This window comes from Hydra vulgaris, chromosome 03 (genome assembly GCF_038396675.1).
Source record: "Hydra vulgaris chromosome 03, alternate assembly HydraT2T_AEP".
NCBI classification, from domain to species: domain Eukaryota; kingdom Metazoa; phylum Cnidaria; class Hydrozoa; order Anthoathecata; family Hydridae; genus Hydra; species Hydra vulgaris.
The window spans coordinates 107,351-128,891 of record NC_088922.1 but is presented as its reverse complement, the minus strand read 5'-3'; the positions used below and the strand labels follow the sequence as shown (position 1 = coordinate 128,891).

Here is a 21,541-nt window from a genome sequence, read left to right as displayed (position 1 = left end):
TATTATTATTTAAAAAAAATGTGAAGTGCAATTTGAAATAATAGCCCATGACAACTCTTCTTACAGTAAAACATCATACTTGGGATAGATGGTATCGATCCACATGTAAATATAAGATTTGGTTCTTAAAAAGTAAATATTTGTGTTAATCTTATTCTAATTTTAAAACTATGATGTATTGTTGTTTGATTTATCAACGACATTTTAAACATTACCCAACATCATTTTTTTGTTATGGAAAAGTTGGGATGGTTATGTCTTACCGTAAATGGGGACAAAGATAATAATAGTTAAAGAAACCCATCTCGTGTACCTTTGACCAGACTAGGACGTTGTACCTTTGACCGACAAAAATTGTTTCCTTTTTAGGCATCTGTGCTTTATTGCTTTTTAATACAAAATTTTTTCTAGTATTATGGTAATGAAAAAATTCCATTGAATTTTAATGCAATTCACTATTTATCCTTGGACCACTACTACACTTAGAATAATCTATTTTGATAATTTAGTTACTTGGATAGCTGAAGCAATATTATTATCAAGTTCATTCTGTTTGCACAGCTATAGAGAATTAAATGTATAAAAATAGTCAATAAATTCTGTTATATTAATATATACTAATATATTTTAGTTTTAAAATGCCAAGGAGCAAGGTTGGTGTTTTTGGCAAAAAGATTTCCGAAACAGGTATGCTTAATGCAGTGAATTTTGTGCTTCAACAAAAAATGAGTTTAAGTGAAGCTGCAAGACATTACAGCTTCGCTTAAACTCATTGAGACTTCATGGATAAAAAAAAATGCGCAGGTGAACAATGGCTGCGATATTTTCGCAAAAGAATTAAAAACAAGCTAGCTCTACGTAAACCACAACCTATAAGATCTTCTGTACTCAATAGTGAAACCGTAAGAATTGTATATAAAAATTACAAAAATGTTTTAAAACGTTATCATTTTGACCAATCAAATATTTGGAACTGTGATGAGACAGGAATTACCACAATCCACGTACCACCAAAAATTCTAGCTCCAAAAGGTAAAAAACAAATAGGAAGCATGACTAGTGCTGAACGAGGCAAATATATAACAATGATTGCAGCCATTAATGCTACTGGAAAAAGCATCCCACCATTACTGGTATTTCCATAGTGAATGTACTTGATCATGAAAGTGAAATTGTTTCTGGAAATATTTTAACTGTTAAGTTGGCCGGAAAGAAATACTCTAGATTATATAGTAGATTTTCAGTTATAGAAGTTGTTGGCATAATTTACAAAATTATGTATCTTAAGAAATCAGGAGACTTTTGTAAAAAATTTATAAAAGAAGATGACAATCTTTATGATGTGAAACTTTAGGATACTTTTATGAAACTTCCACCACCAAGTATTAGTCACGGTTCATCTAAATGTCAGTCTCTTATGTTTGTTGTTGATCTGACTATTTTTAATAATTAATATATTATACTCTTTTATTATTGTATTTTTTGTTGTCACCATAAAAATATTTCCAATAAAAAGCATTAAGATCATATGTAAATGAATATAGACCGTCAGCTAATATAAGTTATAAAAATATATTTGTGCTCTTTTATTATCTAAAATAATAAAAATTACTGTATATATTAGGAAACATGTTTTGTACAATTAAGTTGCATTTAAAATTTTGGACTTTAACCCAAATTATTTCACGTAAGTAGTATCTAACTAAAGAAAATATGTGACTTTATCTAAATAGTTATAGTTACTGATTTTATTTAAATAGATTAGTAATACTATTAGTAATACTGACTGAGTATGGTAACTTCGATACAGAAGTCTTTGGAAGATTGAAAAGATTGATTTTTCTAATTTTTTTTTAGACAACTAAGATTGATTACCAAATAGTTAGATTTCTTTTTTTTATTGACATGAGGTAGGCCTGAAGTTGCTATATAATATATAACAAGCTAAAATATTAAAGAGGTTCAAACATTGCATGATTTTTTAATAATAATATTTTGGTCTAAGGAACAAAGCGCATTTATCGAAGGTACAACGTACGTGTTGTACCTTTGACCAATTTGACTTCTTTTTTTAAAACGCGGGAAAAAGATACTTCTTGGTCGAATGAAAATTAAAACGCGGGAAACAAAAATTAAAACGCGGAAGAATTAAAACGAGAATTAAAACGAGGGAAAAAGATACTTCTTGGTCGAATGAAAAAAAAGTCCTAAGTAAAATTTTTAGGCAAAATATGAGGGAATATTATATAGTTTGAATGGTTTAAATTTACTCAATAGACTACGCAAAAAACGCCTTAAAGCAAAAAGTGGTCAAAGGTGCAACAGGTTCCCCTTCATAATATTGCAATGATAATATAAAAAAATTATAGTTTTGCAAAAAAAATTTTTTTAATGAAAGTTTTTAAACATAATATTATTATTACTATTATTATTTTTGCTATTATTACTGCTATTATTACTATTGTTATTATTATTATTAATACCATGTATTAGAACTTTCTTTTTTTAAATGATAAGTCTATATATATGGGCTTATCACTTAAAAATGAAAGTACTAATACATAATAATAGTAGTAATAACAATAATGATAATAGCAATAATAATAGCAAAAATAATAATAGTAATAATAACATTATGTTTCAAAACTTTCATTAAAAAATTTATTTTTTACAAAACTATTATTTTTTTATATTAGTATTGTTCATGTTTTGTTAAATTATATATATATATATATATATATATATATATATATATATATATATATATATACATATATATATATATATATATATATATATATATATATATATATATATATATATATATATATATATATATATATATATATATATATATATATATAAGGGTTAAGACTTTTTTTAAAACCCATGCTCCTGTACTGTAGATTGATGAGCTTTTACCTAAAAAGCACAAAATGAACTATTATTTGCATATCTTTTGAAAAAAGTTCACCCAGCCATTGAAAAATCGATTTTGACATAAAATCAATTTTTCAATGGCGGGATGAACTTTTTTTAATAGATATTCAAATAATAGTTCATTTCGTGCTTTTTAGGTAAAAGTTCATCAAATAGTACAGGAGCACGAGGTTGAAAAAAAGTCATAACCCTAATATATATATATATCTATGTATATATATATATATATATATATATATATATATATATATATATATATATATATATATATATATATATATATATATATATATATATATATATATCTATATACAGAACTGTGAATAAGTTTTAGACCACTTGTATAATTAGACGTATTTACAATTTTTTTCCTATGTAATTTTTTTAAAGCGTACTTAAGTTTAATAATATATAAGAAAAGTTGAAAGAATATGTTATTTTAAATAAATAAACAAAATTAATAAGAAAACATGAGAGATTTGTTTGTTTATTTATTAAAACGATGTGTCTTTTTTTTTTTTTTTTTTTTTTTTATTTTTTTTTTTTTTATTTCGTCATTTTCATAATAAGTTATTTACAAAATATTTTGAGTTAAGATATGACCGGAGCAGGCAGAAGACAAAAGTCTTATCATCTAGCCCCGTTGTATCGTTTACACTACCATAAATCTATCATAAATTTTTACAATATCAATAAAATAATATAAATATTTTTAAATAAACATTTTACATTTTTTTATACATAAAAAAAAGAATTATTTATACATTCATAAAAATATATATGTATAAAAAAAAAAAAAGAAATAAATACAAATTTAGATAAATAAGCAAAAAAAATATATGTTTTACTTTTAAGCAAACGAAAGAAAAGTTAAGAATTGGAAAAGAAGATATTAAAAATAAAATAGAATTTGAGATATGTCATAATCAAGTAACTGTTTTTTTAAAATAACTTTGAAAGTTTGAAGTGAAATTAAAGTTTTACTTTCAATTGGAAGAAATGAGTTCCACAAATGTGGCCCTCGGTATGCTATTGAGAAATTAGACTGTTTTAATAAGGTTTTTGGTACCTGATAGTTTTGCAATGAATGCTTTGTTTGATATTTATGATTTATAATAACAAAAAGGTCGTCAAAAATATTTGGCAGCATACGATATGTAAATCTAAACATGAATAAAAGAATGCTGTAGATATTTAATTGATAAACATTAAGCACTCCAAGCTTTTTAAGCAGTGGATTGGCACTGGTGTATTTATTAGCATTTAATATAAGGCGGCTAGCTTGTTTTTGTTTATTTAAGATACGCTTTAATTTTGATGGATAATTGCTGGCCCACGCAATATTACAATAACTGATATAGCTATGGATAAACAAAAAGTAGATAAGTTTTAAGCAGTTTTTATCCAACATATGTCTTGTCTTGTACATAATTCCAATACTCTTTGAAATTTTATTTTCTATTAAATTAATGTGGTCTTTCCAACTTATTTGTTCGTCAAGTAAAACGCCGAAAATTTAATGCAGAATGTCCGTTGTAAATTAGTTTTTTCTATTGAAATATTTGGGAGTTTTAGGGGCAAAGTTTCAGATTTGGAGGGTTTAGAAAAAAGAATATATTTGCTTTTAGTTTTATTTAGAGAGAGTTTGTTGGCTTTCAACCATTCATTGAGGTTGGCAAGCTCACGATTCATAGTGATAAAGATTGACTGGGTTTGAGTGGGAATAAAAAACCTGAGTGTCGTCAGCAAAAAGATTGAAATTTAATACACTAGAAGATAAGTAAATATCGTTTATATAGATAACAAATAATAAAGGCTCTAGAATAGATCCCTGTGGAACTCCGCAAGAAATGTTTTCTAGTTTCGTACAGGTTTTGTCATAAGATACACATTGTTTGCGATTATTAAGATAGGAAAAAAACCATTTATAATTATTATTTTTGACACCATAATTTCTGAGTTTGTAAAGAAGAATAGTATGGTCCACAGTATCGAAGGCCTTTGAGAGGTCAATAAAAACCCCAAGAGTATATTGGTTGTTTTCAAATCCGTTTAAAATTTCTTTAACTAATTTAATTACTGCATGTTCTGTCGAGTGCCCTTTTCTAAATCCGTACTGATTATTATTAAGCAATTTATGTTTTATAAAATAATTGTATAGCCTATTATGCATTATTCTCTCTAAAATTTTAGAAAAACATGGAAGTATTGAGATAGGTCTATAATTAGATAATTTAGAAATATCACCGTCTTTAAAAATTGGAACTACTCTTGCTAGTTTTAAGAGGTCAGGAAAAATACCATTATTAAATGAAAGATTAAATACAATTAGTAAGGGTTTTTCAATAATATCAAAAACTTCTTTAACAACCCTTGGGCTTATGTCATCAAGACCTGAGCTTTTGTTTGGTTTTAACATATTAAAAGCAAACCGAAGTTCATCCGGAGATACTTCAAGCTCATCCATCACACAGTCCTCTTCTTTAATATATGATTTAAAATTTTTATTTCCGGGAGTTATTTTATTTGCTAGGTTTTGACCGACGTTTATAAAAAAATTATTAAAACTCTCTGCAATAACTTTTCGCTCATCAATTACTGTTCTTTCATCTTCAGTGTTTACATATTTTGGTAAAGTATTACCATGATCTTGTTTATTTTTTCCTATCACTTCCTTTATTATATCCCAAGTTTTTTTGTTATTACCAATATTATTTTGTAGTGATTTTGAGAAATAATTTTTTTTAGCTTTCTTTTTCAGGTTTTCAAACAGGTTTTTGTAAATTTTATATTTTTTTTCGTTTTGATAAGTTTTGTTTTTTAAGAATTTTTCATATAGTCTTTGTTTTTTCTTTGAAGATTTACTAAGCCCTTTTGTAATCCAGGGACTTTGCAGGTTTTTAAGCTTAGTTTTTATTTCCTTCATCGGAAACGCTTTGTTGTAAGCATTAATGAACTCATTGTAAAAAAAATCATAAGCTATATTAACATCTTTGCAATTATTGAGTTGTTTCCAGTTTACTTTGAGTAAATAATTTCTAAACGCCTCAATATTAATTTCATTAATCTGCCTTTTTACTTCCCTTTGTACTTTGCATTTTTTTCCTTTTTTAAAAAAATTCGAAATGAAAAAGATTGGAAAGTGGTCGCTTATATCGCTTTTTATGATTCCGCTTTGAATGTTGCATGTTAAAAAGTTGTTAGTAAAAATATTATCAATGAGAGATTCGGTTTGAAGAGTTACGCGAGTAGGTTTGTTAATTAAGGGAATAACGTTGTACTGAAAAAGAGTGTTTGAGAAACGTTTTACATCGCTATCAGTTTTAACATTAAGAAGATTTAGGTTATAGTCTCCCATGATGTAAATTTGTTTGTGCTTTACTTTTTTTAAGTAGCATTTTAAGTGTTTTAAAAAAGATTTCTTATTTCCGCATGGCGGTCTATACAAAGCAGTTATTAAAATGTTTTTTTGATTATTGTGGTTTAATAATTCGATAGTTAGAAATTCAAAGTCCGCGTTTTGAATACTTAAAGTTTCTATTTTCTGAAAATGGATTGAGTCATGAACAAAAATGCATACACCACCACCAATACCACCACCTCGAGTTTGGTGGATTGCCTTATAACCTGGAATTTGAAAATTATTTTTTTCATTTCTGCACCATGTTTCTATTAAGCATATTACCGTAAACTCAGAGTTTATATTTTTAAGCATTGATTTAAAATTTTCAAAGTTTTTGTTCATACTACGAATGTTTAAAGTTAGAGTTGAAAATAACATTTGTGACGCATTCATGAGGTTAGATACTTCCTCAATATCAAAATAGTTAGAGTTGATTATGACGTCCTCAAAAAAGTTTACATCTGGATCATTATCATTATTCAAAAGAAGTGTGTTTTGTTTATTAAAAATTTCTAAAAGATTTGTTACGTTTGATTTGTTAACCATTTTCATTATTATAATATTTAAAATTAAGATTAAAAATGAATAGATTTCTAGCTATATCATTTTGAATTATTATAAACATTTTTTAAAATAATAAGTTTGTCATACCTGACGATTACATTTTCTCCATTTAATTTTCTCACTTTCGCTTCAGAAAATAACTTCCTTCGTATTCTTGCCGTCTCTTGAGAGAAATCTTCATTCACGTAAATATTCAGACCTTTGAGTTTTCTTGTTTCTTTTTGAATGCTTGATTTATCGTTAAACCTTAACAACTTCAAAATAATGGTTCGGGATTGGGCTTCTTTTCTAAATCCAACTCGATGCGCTCTTTCAATTTCGACTCCTTTTACTCCTAAATTTACACATAATAAATTCTGAACCTTTCGTTCAGTTTCATCCCAAGTTTCATTGATATTTTCAGAAATTCCGTCTATCCTTAAGTTATTAAGCCGCGACCTATCTTCGGAGATTCTGCATTTTTCGTTTAAAATTGTAATATTATAAGAGCTTTCAAGTTCTTTAGAATCATTAGCAGCTTTCACCTTTTGGTCGATTAAATGTTCGTGAAAATTTAAGCTTTCTTTTAAGTCTTTTATATCATTTTCTAGCAAGTGTATTCTTTTAGTGCAATCCAATGTTTTTGTTTCAATATCATCTAGGCGTGTATTGATTATTTTTAAATTATCGCTAAGTAAGTCCACAAATACTTTTTCTTGTACTTTAAATAATGTTCGTATTTCTTTTTTGTGCTGAATGAACATATCTTTTATTTCGGATAAAGTAATAGCCATTTTTAATTTTTTTTTTTCTTTCTTTTTTGAGCTGTTAGAATTACGTCTGTTCACCACGGCGGTCGAGTTGAATGAACTTGTTCATTCAAGAACTCTGATTCTAAGAAGTCACACAAATGGGGATCACTGTATTTTTTAGCGGTGGCATGGACATTTAACAGAGAATCGTTAACTTTTTGTCATAACAACTACATCCAAAACAAGATATTCGAAGAATGCTGTTACAGAAATCAGAGAAACTAGCTCCTTTGAAGATAGAAAGAAAAGCGGTAGACCTCCTTAGCTAATAAAAGATGATAATAAAAATTAAAAAACCCTGTCTTTAAGAAATACAAAAAAAGCATTAACCGAGCTGGCAAAAGACATTAACACAGCAACTGGGGAAAATGTCAGCTCTTCTTTTATTCGGCGCCACCTACTTAAATCAGGATTAAGAGGGTGTGTTGCAATCCGAAAACAATTACTACGGTGTGGCAATAAAGAAAAACGACTTAAATATGCAAATCAACACAACGATTGGGCCCAGGAAATGTTTAATCGGGTTCTGTACACCAATGAGTCCAAATTCGAAACTTTTAGTTTTAATTTAAATAATTTTTTTATCAAAAAATTATTTAAATAAAATGGCAGAGGAAAGAGTACTGGAATTGATAGCCTGTCCTCCAAAGAGTCCAGTTTTGAATATAATTGAGCATTTTTTGGGATTACCTGGACAGAAAAAAGGTCAAACATGCTCTCCGAAATGCTGAAGAATGTTTTGAAGTACTTCAAAGAGAATGGCACAACATACCCCAGAATTTTATAACTAACTTGTATGAATCTATTCCCCGGCAAATATTGGCTGGGATTGAGGCAAAAGGAGGACATAGTAAATATTAAGAGTTTTTTTATGAAGTTTGACATTGAAAAGTTTGTAATTGTTCCATATTTTGTTTGAAATACATGTGTTTTAATAGGTTTATAATTTTGAACTACAAACTTTAATATTAGAGAAGAATTATCCGGGATTTTTTGTAAAAATATAAGTGGTCTAAAACTTATTCACAGTACTGTATTATATATATATATATATATATATATATATATATATATATATATATATATATATATATATATATATACATGTTATAAAAAGTTTTAAATAAATATATATATATATATTTATATATATATACATATATATATATATATACATATATATATATATATATATATATATATATATATATATATATATATATATATATATATACATGTTATAAAAAGTTTTAAATAAATATATATATATATATTTATATATATATACATATATATATATATATACATATATATATATATATATATATATATATATATATATATATATATATATATATATATTATATATGTATAATATAATATATATATATATACATATATATATATATATATATATATATATATATATATATATATATATATATATATATATAAGGTATATATATATATTTATTTATTTATTTAAAACTTTTTATAATATTTATATATATATATATATATATATAAATATAAATATAAATATATATATATATATATATATATATATATATATATATATATATATATATATATTTGTGCGTGCCGTTAAAGTCGACAGTTTAAGTCAGTGCCGTGGCAAAGGCCCCCCAAACCCCCCATTTGGGGGGGGCCCACGAGATATAAGGGGCCCGTTTTTTAAAAAATGATAAAATTTTTTATGGCATTTTATTATTTTAACAGATAATTATCAATTATATTCAAACTATAAAATAAAATAAATGCTACTAAGACAATTTTAATGTGAAAAAAAACAACTGATGAGAATGGACATCCTTGTTTAGTTTCTGTATCTATATAGTAGCTTAACTCTAAAATTTTTACTCATACTTTTATGAAAAACACGGAATTTTTTAATCTTGACATGTTTCGTAGTTAACATACTACATTTTCAAAAGATTAAATAACAATTTAAAACTCTGGATATAAATATAAAATCAAAATTTGAAGACATTACAGAGAAATATTAACCGACAAATAGAATTGTTACAAACCAATAAAAATTATAATACAAATTATGATATCATAAATAGCATGCAAAAAATTATGTAAATAAAACAAACTAGATTGACAAATTTATATTATAATGAACAGTTTATTTAAAGATGAGTTTTCCTATTTCACATGGAGTTTTCACACCGGGATATTTCCCGGTGGGCCGTCAGCAATACAACATTTTAAAATTTTATAATATTTTAAAAAGTATTTTCTTTAATTTTTTTAATAACTTTCTAGAATAGTAATAAAAAATTGTGAGTTGAAATACGATTTGAAATATTGATTTCTGCGTGTCAGTTGCTTCATTTGACTGTATGATGTGTGTGTAGTTGGTTAAACCGAAACGCAATCGTCATTATTCAAAATTCGTAGTGAGCGTGGCTGAATCAGCTGAGCCGGTAAGTTTATTATTTTTAGGAGACATTATTATTTTTCATTTAATTTATTTGTATAAATTAAATAGGTATAGTACTATAGTAGGACCTAAAAGTAAATTTTATAAACTATCTGTTCTATTTTTAGGTATTAATTATTGGAATGAAGAAAGTGAAAAGTGGTGCAGCTAAGAGAAGAGAAGCAGCTGCAGCCAGGGAAGTAATAACTAAGTACCCCAAACTTACACAATTTTTGAAACCAGCAGTTCAAGCTGATGGTGAATCAGTAGCAATAACAGAAACCAATAATGATGTTACAGCCAATGCAGAAAATGATTCTGTTTCTTGTTTTGGTTTGTCTGCTGAAGGAGACTCTAATATGGCAATCTGTGAGTGTATACCAACTGCCACAACACTGCCACTTCTTTTTCTCAGTGATGATCCTTCTGATTGGCCAGAAAATGTTTCTGATGCACAGAGGTGTGACATTGTTGAACGTGGTGTAAAGCAAATTGAGATAGATTTTCCACACAATCAAGAAAGACGACGATTTTCAGTGACTTATTATAAACGACAGATGAAGAATGGAGAAACTATTGTACGGTCATGGCTTGTGTATTCTATGAAAAGTAATAAAGTTTTTTGCTTCTGTTGCAAACTTTTTGGTATATCAGATTCACCATTCCGACAAGGGATGAACACATGGGAAGGTTTATCCAAAAAACTGAATGATCATGAAACAGGAAGTACACATCTCAGGTGCTTTGAACAGTGGATTACATTACGAAAAGGTAAACTGTTTTAAAAAAAATTTTGTCATTAAATATAATAAATATTTATATATTTTACCAAATTCAACATTGCAGGCATAATGAATCAAACAACCATTGATGAGCATCAATACAAGTTGCTTCAAAAAGAGCGAAAATTTTGGAGAGCAGTATTGGAACGATTACTAGACATCACTCTATTTCTTTCTGCGAGGAATCTTGGATTCCGTGGTTCACAAGAGGTCATTGGTTCCAAGAACAATGGAAACTTTCTTGGGTTGTTTGAATTGATGGCGAAGTATGATAGTGTGCTCGATGAACTTTTACGTCGGATTCAGAAGAAAGAAACTAATGAACATTATTTGAGCAATGATACCCAGAATGAGTTGATTGAATTGTTAGCCAAGGAGATTGAAGCCGAAAACCTTTCCAAAGTAAAGAAAGCGAAATATTTTTCCATTATTTTGGATTGTACGCCAGACGTTTCACATAAAGAACAAATGAGCATAATCCTACGATCAGTAGTTTGCATTCCTGGGACAGGTATCAACATTTCTGAAAATTTCTTTGGATATCTCAAGGTAGATGATACCACTGGAAAAGGGCTTTTGGATGCCTTTCTAGATCAGACAAAAAAGTGGGAATTAAATATTCTTGACTGTCGAGGCCAATCCTATGATAACGGTGCTAACATGAAAGGAAAGGCAAAGGGTGTTCAAGCTAGGCTTCTTCAAATGAATCCCAAAGCTCTATATGTTCCGTGTGCAAACCATTCACTTAATCTAGTCATTGTTGACGGTGCAAAGTCATCCAACAGTGCAATTACTTTTTTCGGAGTTCTTTCAAGATTGTATACACTCTTTTCATCATCTCCTGCTCGATGGCATATTTTAAAGTCATGTATACCCATTTCTGTCAAGCCTCAATCCGATACCAGATGGGAAAGTAGAATAAACTGTGTGAAACCTCTTCGCTATCACCTGAAAGAGATATTAGAGGCATTAGAAAAATTGGAAGTGTATGCTCTAGAGAAGAGAGATGGCGCAACAGCTACAGAAGTATGTTCGCTGATGGAATATATGATGACATGGCCATTCATATTGTCAATCGTTATTTGGTATGACATTTTATACCAAATTAACAAATCAAGTAAGCTTCTGCAGTCCTCTACAACTTCCCTTGATGTCTTGGATAGTGAAATAAAGGCCACATATACATTTCTTCAGCAATATCGTGAAACTGGATTTTCAGACGCACACATGAAAGCATCAGAAATCGCAGAAGTGTTGGACATTGCAAAAATTTTTCCAGAAGTGCGTTCCCGACAAAAAAAGATGATTCATTCATACGAGTGTGCCGATGAAGCTCACACCATCCAATTAGAACAGAAGTTTAAAGTTGATTTCTTTTTACCACTCCTTGACATGTCAATGGGATCAGTAAAGGAGCGTTTTGAACAAGTCAGTAGTATCACAGAGCTCTATGACTTCCTATACCGTTCTGAGAATCTTATTCAAATCTGTAAAGAAAATTCTTTGTCTTTATATTGCAAAAATTTGCAAGCAAAGCTTGGCGATATAGATTCGGATGATCTGGAAATGGAATTAAAACGATTTGTCATAGTGGTACAGGAGAAAGAAAGTACTCACATGAAATCTGCACATGATTTTCTTAATTACATTTATAAAGAAGAGCTGCAAGGAACTTATCCAAATCTTGCCATTGTGTTACGCATAATCCTTACCTCACCAGTAACTGTCGCAAGTGCTGAACGTAGCTTCAGCAAGCTAAAATTGATTAAGACTTTTCATAGGTCAGTATATTTAATCTTGCTACTTTATACATAATAGATGTAGCTCTATGCATTTCTTTTCACTTTTTATAGGTCAACAATGGTTGATGACCGCTTGTCTTCTCTGGCGATGCTGTCAATTGAGAACGATGTGGCAAGAAAATTAAATTATGAGGAGATAATCAACAAATTTGCAAGTATGAAAGTTCGCCACAAGTCATTTCTGTGACAATTGTGAATATGTGATTTATTACAGGTTTTGAAGTATTACCAATATAATATAACAAACATTATTCTGATAATTATCCGTACATATACGTTTGTCTATACTTATATGTCTTATTTTTGATGTTTTTAGCCTTTAGAAAAAATGTGACGCATATATATCCTGTAATGTGATGCCACAAAAATAGGGCCCAAAAAAATGATTTGGGGGGGGGGCCCAAATGTACCACGCCACGGCACTGGTTTAAGTATCAAAAAGCTGATTAAGTCGACAAATATTTAAAGGCGACAAAATTGAGTCGACTTAAATTTTTAATGTTTTTTTTTAATACATTTCTTTACAAAATATACTGTAGAACGGCATCGTTTAATAAATATTGTTAATATGTTTATAAAATAGGATAGCTTATATTAAACTAATAATTATTTCTCAGAAACTAAAGAATTAAAGTTTAAAAGCATATATTTATCAAGTTAGAAAATATAACGCTTAAGATGACACATACTTTAATGCATTTTTAGCAATTTGTAATGTGTATTTTTTTTTTTTAGTTTTTTTTTCTTAGTTTTTTTAGTTTTTTTTTCTTAAACAAAACAATATTTACTTATTTTATCTTAAAAGATTTTAATGTTATCTATTAATTTATTTATATAAACGTTTAATAACATAAATACTTTTCTATACTTAACGTTGATATAATTTATGCGGGAGTCGACTTAACTTAGGTTTTTAAAGATTTAAAGTTTAGAGCTTTAAAGCTTTAAAATTAAAGTCGACGGTTTTCATTCAAAGTTAAAATAAACAAGTTACGCTTGATTGGTTTTATAACATAGACTTTTAAAAATCTATTGTATGATATACCCAGACGGCACAACTCGTTTAAAAGTTACGCGTGGTTTCTGTTGCGTGTTTAAAACTCCCGAAAACACTAAGAATAACACGTGTCAAGAATAAGGTTTCGATTCCGTGAAATTTACTACTATATTTTACCAAAAAACCAGTTTGGATTTTAAGTTTTTAGTGATGGTTTTTCAGTTACAAAAATGGAGTATTAAATTATCAAAAGTTTTCGCAACGAATGTGAAACCATTACTGAAAGCACGCGATTATTCAAATTTATTGCATTTTTATTATTCGGAAGGTTTTAGAGTGTGTAACAAGAACATTCAGGAAAACATTTGTCGAGAAAATTTATGTGTTAAATAAATTCAGTTTTTGTTAAGTATTAGCATGTATATATATATATATATATATATATATGTGCATATAAATATATATATATATATATATATATATATAGATATATATATATATAGATATCCACATATAGATATATATATATATATATATATATATATATATATATAGATATACATATAAATATATATATTCACATATATATATATATATATATATATATATATATACATATAAATATATATATGCACATATATATATATATATATATATATATATATATATATATATATATATATATATACACACACACACAAACACACACACATATAAATATACACGTGTGTATATATATGTGTATATATATATACACATATATATACACACGTGTATCTATATACACACACTTGTGTATCTATATAATTTATACAATGTATATTTTATATATGTATGTATAATACATATATAAAATATGTATGTGTTTATTTATGTATTCATATGTATATATGTATGTATGTAAAAGTCTATATATTATGTATGTATGTATAAATATATATGTATATATATATATATATATATATATATGTATACTTATATATACTTATATACATACATACATACATACATACACTTATAAATAAATGTATATGTTATGTATACGTAATATGTACACATATACACACATATGTGTGTTTATTTTGGCGTATCTATATTTGTGTGTATTTGTATCTGTATATGTGTGTTTATTTCTGCGATGAATATATATATATATATATATATATATATATATATGTATATATATATATGTATATATATATATATATATAATATATATATATATATATATATATATATACATATATATATATATATACATATATATATATACATATATGTATATATATATATATATATATATATATATATATAATACATTTTTTGTGTTAATAGTATTATTGTTTTTACTATTAGTATTGTTATTATTTATATATGTTTGAAAAATACTAGTGTTGTTCCTATATAAAGGTGTGTGTACTAAATGCTATAGGATATCCTATTAATGATAATTATTTAACAAAAATGAAAAGAACAAGTTCAGCATAGTGGAAAGAATATATGAAAAAATATCGATCAGTTTTAGCTGGAAATTTATTACCTGTATGTTTAAATTTGTCTTCGAGCTTTGAGGCTGCACCAATATACTACCTATGCTTCAATAAACTTTCTCTACCAATATTGACAGCAAAATCTTGTAATACTTTGTTGCAAAATACTGTTCGTAAGTAACTTTACTTATCTGTAAACCAATTGTTTATATTTGAAAATTATTATGTAAATATTAAATTAATTTTTAATTGTTTGAGAAGATACAAAAATGAGTCAGCAGTATAAAAAACATGGCATGAGCAGAAGCCAGCTAGAAAAGTTCTTGTATAGTCTATCTGATTGCAGAAATGATATTTTTTTGCTGATTAAGGTAAGGGTGAACTTTTTTTGTTTTGTTTGTGTGTGTATATATATATATATATATATATATATATATATATATATATATATATATATATATATATATATATATTATATATATATATATATATATATATATATGTATATATATATATAACATTTTTAAACCAGAATATGTGGATTTTAATAAGCAACAAAGCATAAATTGAAAAGACTCTACTATAAGTCTTCTACTTACTTATAGTTTACTAAAATAATCTTACTAATTCTACTAAAAGTCAACTACTAAGTTTTTCACATGTTTAACGAAAAAGAGAATGAGAAAAAATATTAATGGTGGTACAACTGTTAATGAAAATACTTGTATTGAAACTCTAGTTATTTATCTTTAACTTCAAAAAATTTAAAATGACACTAATATTTCTGGTAAATTTTGTTTTTGCAAATTTTATCTTTTAGGAGTTTTACTTTTATCACATAATCTAGATGAAGACAATATATCTATAGAAGACTTCAGAAACTTAATGAAGATAATAATATTAATGCTGATTAAGGTAGGTGACTATTAATGAACAGGGGGCATGTATGCATTTGATTTTTTTAAATATTATGTATAACTTATGTTTATATTTATTACCTATATTTGAGTGTATATTAGTCTAATTTATCTTAAAACAGGATATTTGCACTTTAACAAGTAACAAAACCTAAATGAGATGGTTTCGAATCAACCTTTAAAGGTTTCTATATTTATAAGCAAAAATCAATTAAGAGAGGATTTACATCCTGGTATAAATGCTAATGAAAATACTTGTGAATACTCGGGCTTCTGGGTCTTTCCTAAGTAATAAATTATTTGCATTTAATTTAAAAGTGTATAATATTTATAAAGTACAATAGTATATTTGATGAATTATGTTTCTCAATGGGTTTCATAAATTCTTTAAGGGCGTCTCTTATTTAGGTTGAAGTAGGTGGCTCTAAAAAACAATTTGAAAAGAAGAATGAAGGGTCGATTCCGTTTAAATGTACATACACAAACAAGCGTGATTAATAAGGAGAAAAGCAATTTTACTCTTCCATCGAATCATCACTCTGGTTTTTCCAAACAGCATTTTTTTATAGTGCATTTACTTAGGTACGATACAAAACAATAGACTAAGATAATCATTTATTTTGTTATTTATTATAAAACTCGTTTTTTTTTAAATAGATTAAGGCGAATCATCAAAAACCATTACCAATACAGATCGACCAAAAAATAAGACAAACGAAACCTCTTCCATGGATGATGCCATGTTTTAGCGTAAAATGATTGTATCACACCATTACGGAAAAAGAAATTTGGGCTACTGCAATAGTTTTTAGATAAAGATTTGAATGAAATTAAACTTGAACAGGTTACCTCAATTGAGGAATTAGTAAAGTTCGAGACCCGACTTTTAAGAAAAATTAAAAAGAACATTCGATGCTACTGTAATTGTTTGTAAAAATGCGAAAGCGTATTGTTATACGATTTTAGATTTTATAATGACGGAAGAGGCGATCAATCGAAATTAAATATTATGTATGGTAACCATGTGCCAAGCATCTTTTATTAGCTTATTTTTAATGATTTGGTTTTTTATTTCTTTGTTTATTTTTTCTTCGTAGTATTAATGTAAAATAATTTACCTTAAAAAACAAAAATAATACAACAAAATTGTCGTAAATATAATGTAGTATATATAAAGAAAGGTTTACATGTTTAAAGCTATAAACGTGTCTAACAAAACCTGCGTATTTTTGGGTTATCATTAAACCGTGCTGAACAGCTGTTAGTTCAGGCATAAGTTTAGAAAACTTATGCCTGAACTAACTTAAGGCATTAAATAAAGTTTCCGTTTGGAAACTTTATTTAATGCCATAAGTCCGTTTTAAACTATAAAAAACACGAATTTAAAACCTCTTAAAACACGAGTTCAAAACCTCAAAAACACGTATTTAAAACATAAAAAAACTCTTGTTGGAAAACTTAGAAAACACGTGTAAAACTCCAGTTAAACTTCCCGTGAAATGCACGTGTTTTTGGTTTACGCCTGGATCGTAACAAACACGTGTTTATACGGGTATTAATTCCGAGAATAAAACCAGATGTGCCGTCTGGGTAATTTATTCAAATCATACAAATAAATTTAAAAAAAAAAAAAAAGTGTCGACTTTAATAAACAATTTAAACACTGTCAACTTTATCTGGTATCTAGCAGTATATATATATATATATATATATATATATATATATATATATATATATATATATATATATATATATATATATATATATATATATATATATATATATATATATATATATATATATATATATATATATATACATATATATATATATATACATATATATATATATATATATTTATTTAAAACTTTTTATAACATGTATATATATATATATATATATATATATATATATATATATATATATATATATATATATATATATATATATATATATATATTAATATATATATATATATATATATATATATATATATATAATATAATATATATATATATATATATATATATATATATATATATATATATATATATATATATATATATATATATATATATTAGGGCTGTACCGGCTTCCGGCTCCGGCCGAAATCCGGTCATTTGTACAAATCCGGCCTAAATCCGGCTCCGGCAAAAAGTTTTGAAATCCGGCCACATTTTAGCCGGATTTCTGAATTTTGGTCAGTTATTTATTACATCTTTTTTGCTTTTATTTATACAAATCAATGTTCTTTGTAATTCTATATTTTATGTACTCCATGTTTGTAAAGGTATCTGTATTTACATTTCTTTACAATTTCTTTTCCCCTTTGAAGTTATCGATTCCATTCATTGCGATAGTTAAAATTGGTAACTTCAGAGCAAAAAAAATTCGAAATTCGAAAAAATAAGTCGTTGAAATATTTCTGAAAGATTTAAATTTATAAAAATACATACTTAATTAAATATTAAATTATTTAAAGCATTTAATTAATAAAACTACCTTATTAACATAATATAATATTTTCTTTGATAATTTAAATAAAATTTATTTATTATAAACAATATTTAGAAGTAATTTGTTACTTTATTTTTGCTTATTAATCAAATCAATTCACGCTTATTCAAAATATCAAATTTTTAAAGTTGTTTATTTCAAATATAATTAAGAATATAATATAAACAATTTTCTAACGTTTAGCTATATTTATGTTTAGATATTACATTCAACTACTTTGCAAAAATTGTATAATCATTCATAAGATTTGTTTTAACTTTTTCTAACTAGATGGCAGGCAAAGGAAAAAATGATAAAAGCTGTCCAGTTTGGGAACTCTTCAAATTAAAGGATATCCTTTAATTTACACAGCAAGCACTGGCATTTTGAGCTGTCGCTATATAGCGACAGCTCAAAATGCCAGTGCTTGCTGTGTCCTAGTATCTTGTCACGTGGTAAAGCTGGTGAACCTAAAAAGTTTTTAACTTCGTCTATGATAACACATCTTCGTTCGAAACATCCTAAAGAATACAACGAAATGCAAATAAAAATTGCTGACTCACAGAAGAAAGCTGAAACTGTAGCACTGCGAAATGCTAAGCCTGGTGCAACTGCCGCAACCAGTAAAGCCATGGTTCAGTACACAATTCCAGAACAAGTTGCACGCATAAAAATATGGGATATCAACAACAGCTCATCAATTAGAATTCATCGTGCCATTGCTAAAATGATTATAACTGATATGGAACCGATTCAGGTTGTTCAGAAGACAGGCTTCGTTGAACTGATAAGAGTTTTAGAGAGGCGGTACACTGTTCCATCACGGAAATATTTTTCAGAGCGATTAATTCCTGAAATAAACGATGAAGTGTGTGCTCAACAATTGGTAGTACTAAATCCAGTAACTTCTCCATTTCTGTCATTTACCACTGATGCATGGACATCAGGCAATACTGTGCAATCATTCATGGGTTTAACTGCCCACTGGCTAACAGAGCACTTTGAAAACATGAGCTTTGTGTTGGATTGTAAGCCATTCATTGGACATCATACTGCCCCTGCACTGATGACTGCCTTTCAGCAGATGCTTGACAAATGGAACATTGACGTTGGACGCTGTCATGTCGTACTTCGCGATAATACGGCAAACATATCGAAATGTTTCTGTGATGCCAACATAGATAGCCTTGGGTGCTTTGCACATACTATTCAGTTATGTGTACATGATGGCTTGCTCAACCAGTGGGCAGTATCAGATATAATAAGTATTGCTAAGAAATTAGTTAGTCATTTTAGGCATTCTTCGTCTGCGACTGGTCGGTTCAAGGAGCTGCAGGCTGAACTTTGTTTACCAGACCACCAGCTGATACAAGACGTGAGTACAAGGTGGAATTCAACGTTTTACATGCTGCGCCGACTATGTGAACAGCGTCGTGCATTAACTGTTTACTGTTCAGAAGTTGATGGAACTTATTGCCCAACTGCATATCAATGGTCTGTGGTGGAGAATGTAGTTTGTATGCTGGCTCCGTTTGAAGAGGCTACTCGTGAAGTTAGCTATGAAACAGCACATATATCACTGGTTATCCCTATTGTAACAGCTCTGCGGAACCTGTTGAAAAATGAAGGCAATGATGCAGGTGTAAGGACTATGAAGTCAACACTACTTAAGTCATTGGATGAGCGTTTTAAAGGCACTGAGGAGAAACCTCTTTATACAGTGGCGACGTTGGTTGATCCACTATTTAAAACTAAATTCTTTTCATCACAGGCAACACTGACAGCTGCAAAGGCAGCGATTCTGCTTGCATTCAATAAAGTTACAGTGCAGAGGGTATCAATGCAAGATGAAAGTCATTCTGAGCATGCTAAGCAGCAAATTAAAAAAATTGAAGAAGTTCCAGCAAAAAAAATCTGGCTGGATAATTCTTCAACATCATCATCATTACTCTGGCGATGTATTAATGAAATTGTTCAATCTACGTCAGCACCTGAACAACAATTGCCAACAAACATTGAAACTCAGCTAAGCTAGTATCTGGCAGAACCAGAAATAAATAGACTCGCTGATCCACTACAGTGGTGGAGTAAAAATATGCAGAGATTGTCAGCTCTGGCGACAGTAGCTCGCATATATTTGGGTGCACCGCCGACAAGTGTACCATCAGAACGTTTGTTCAGTGTTGCTGGGGAGGTCCTCAATGATCACCGCAGCTCACTCCTTTCACATAATGCAGCTCGTCTAATATTTCTTAAGTACAATTCGAAACTGATCAAAGACTAAATACTATTTAGTCTTATGCATATAGATTAATTTAGTAAATAGAAAAAAATCGTTTATTAATTATTTTGTTCTGTTATATTGTTCTGTTATATTGTTTTATTTATAATATTTGAAAATTTTTCCTTCTTTTTTAATAAAAAAAAATAAAGTTTAACAGAAAAAAGTTGTCACTTGGTATTGAAAATGGTCAACATTGTTTACCATTTCAAACGTTGTTTGATTTACAGGATTTCGGCTCCTGTAATTTGCTTTCGAAACCAGGCTCCGGTTCCAGCCGGATTTGTCAATTTAAATCCGGCAAATCCGGCTCCGGCCGGATTTGGAAAAATTGAATCCGGTACAGCCCTAATATATATATATATATATATATATATATATATATATATATATATATATATATATATATATATATATATATATATATATATATATATTCATATATATATGAATGATGCTAATTGTGTAACTAGATAGTTATATAATTAGCGTAACATGTGTTAATGCGGCAAAAAGCTCAACTTATCTACTAATAAAAAAGAATCCTAAAAAAAAAAAGTGGTAACGCAATACTCAGTTTTGTTTAATTGAATAAACAAAAAAATTTAATTAAAAAAAGTAAAGAAACA

General features: G+C 27.7%; 3 protein-coding genes and 1 long non-coding RNA gene across 6 annotated transcripts; all 4 read left to right on the top strand.

Annotated features, from left to right (window-relative positions):
* The first annotated feature begins 8,303 nt into the window (after window positions 1–8,303).
* LOC136077850 (zinc finger MYM-type protein 5-like) lies at window positions 8,304–10,932 on the top strand. Its single transcript, XM_065792002.1, has 3 exons — window positions 8,304–8,403; window positions 10,217–10,221; window positions 10,276–10,932. Exons 1-3 carry the CDS (start codon window positions 8,304–8,306, stop codon window positions 10,930–10,932), a joined length of 762 nt encoding a protein of 253 aa, XP_065648074.1.
* A 36-nt stretch (window positions 10,933–10,968) lies between these two features.
* Window positions 10,969–13,164, top strand: LOC136077854 (zinc finger MYM-type protein 1-like). The gene is made up of 2 exons (XM_065792005.1): window positions 10,969–12,710; window positions 12,783–13,164. The coding sequence occupies exons 1-2, from the start codon at window positions 10,999–11,001 to the stop codon at window positions 12,916–12,918; spliced, it is 1,848 nt and encodes a 615-aa protein (XP_065648077.1). The 5' UTR covers window positions 10,969–10,998; the 3' UTR covers window positions 12,919–13,164.
* Window positions 13,165–15,048: 1,884 nt separating this feature from the next.
* On the top strand, window positions 15,049–17,281 carry LOC136077853 (uncharacterized). Of its 3 annotated transcripts, none has more exons than XR_010637317.1 (5): window positions 15,049–15,391; window positions 15,480–15,589; window positions 16,039–16,133; window positions 16,258–16,717; window positions 16,793–17,281. It is a non-coding gene; the product is annotated as an uncharacterized LOC136077853 (long non-coding RNA). The 3 variants fall into 3 exon arrangements; XR_010637316.1 differs by having other exon boundaries at window positions 16,039–16,423; window positions 16,544–16,717; XR_010637315.1 differs by having other exon boundaries at window positions 16,039–16,717.
* Window positions 17,282–19,124: 1,843 nt separating this feature from the next.
* Window positions 19,125–20,666, top strand: LOC136077849 (zinc finger BED domain-containing protein 4-like). Its single transcript, XM_065792001.1, has one exon. The coding sequence runs from the start codon at window positions 19,125–19,127 to the stop codon at window positions 20,664–20,666; it is 1,542 nt and encodes a 513-aa protein (XP_065648073.1).
* The last annotated feature ends 875 nt before the right edge of the window (window positions 20,667–21,541 follow it).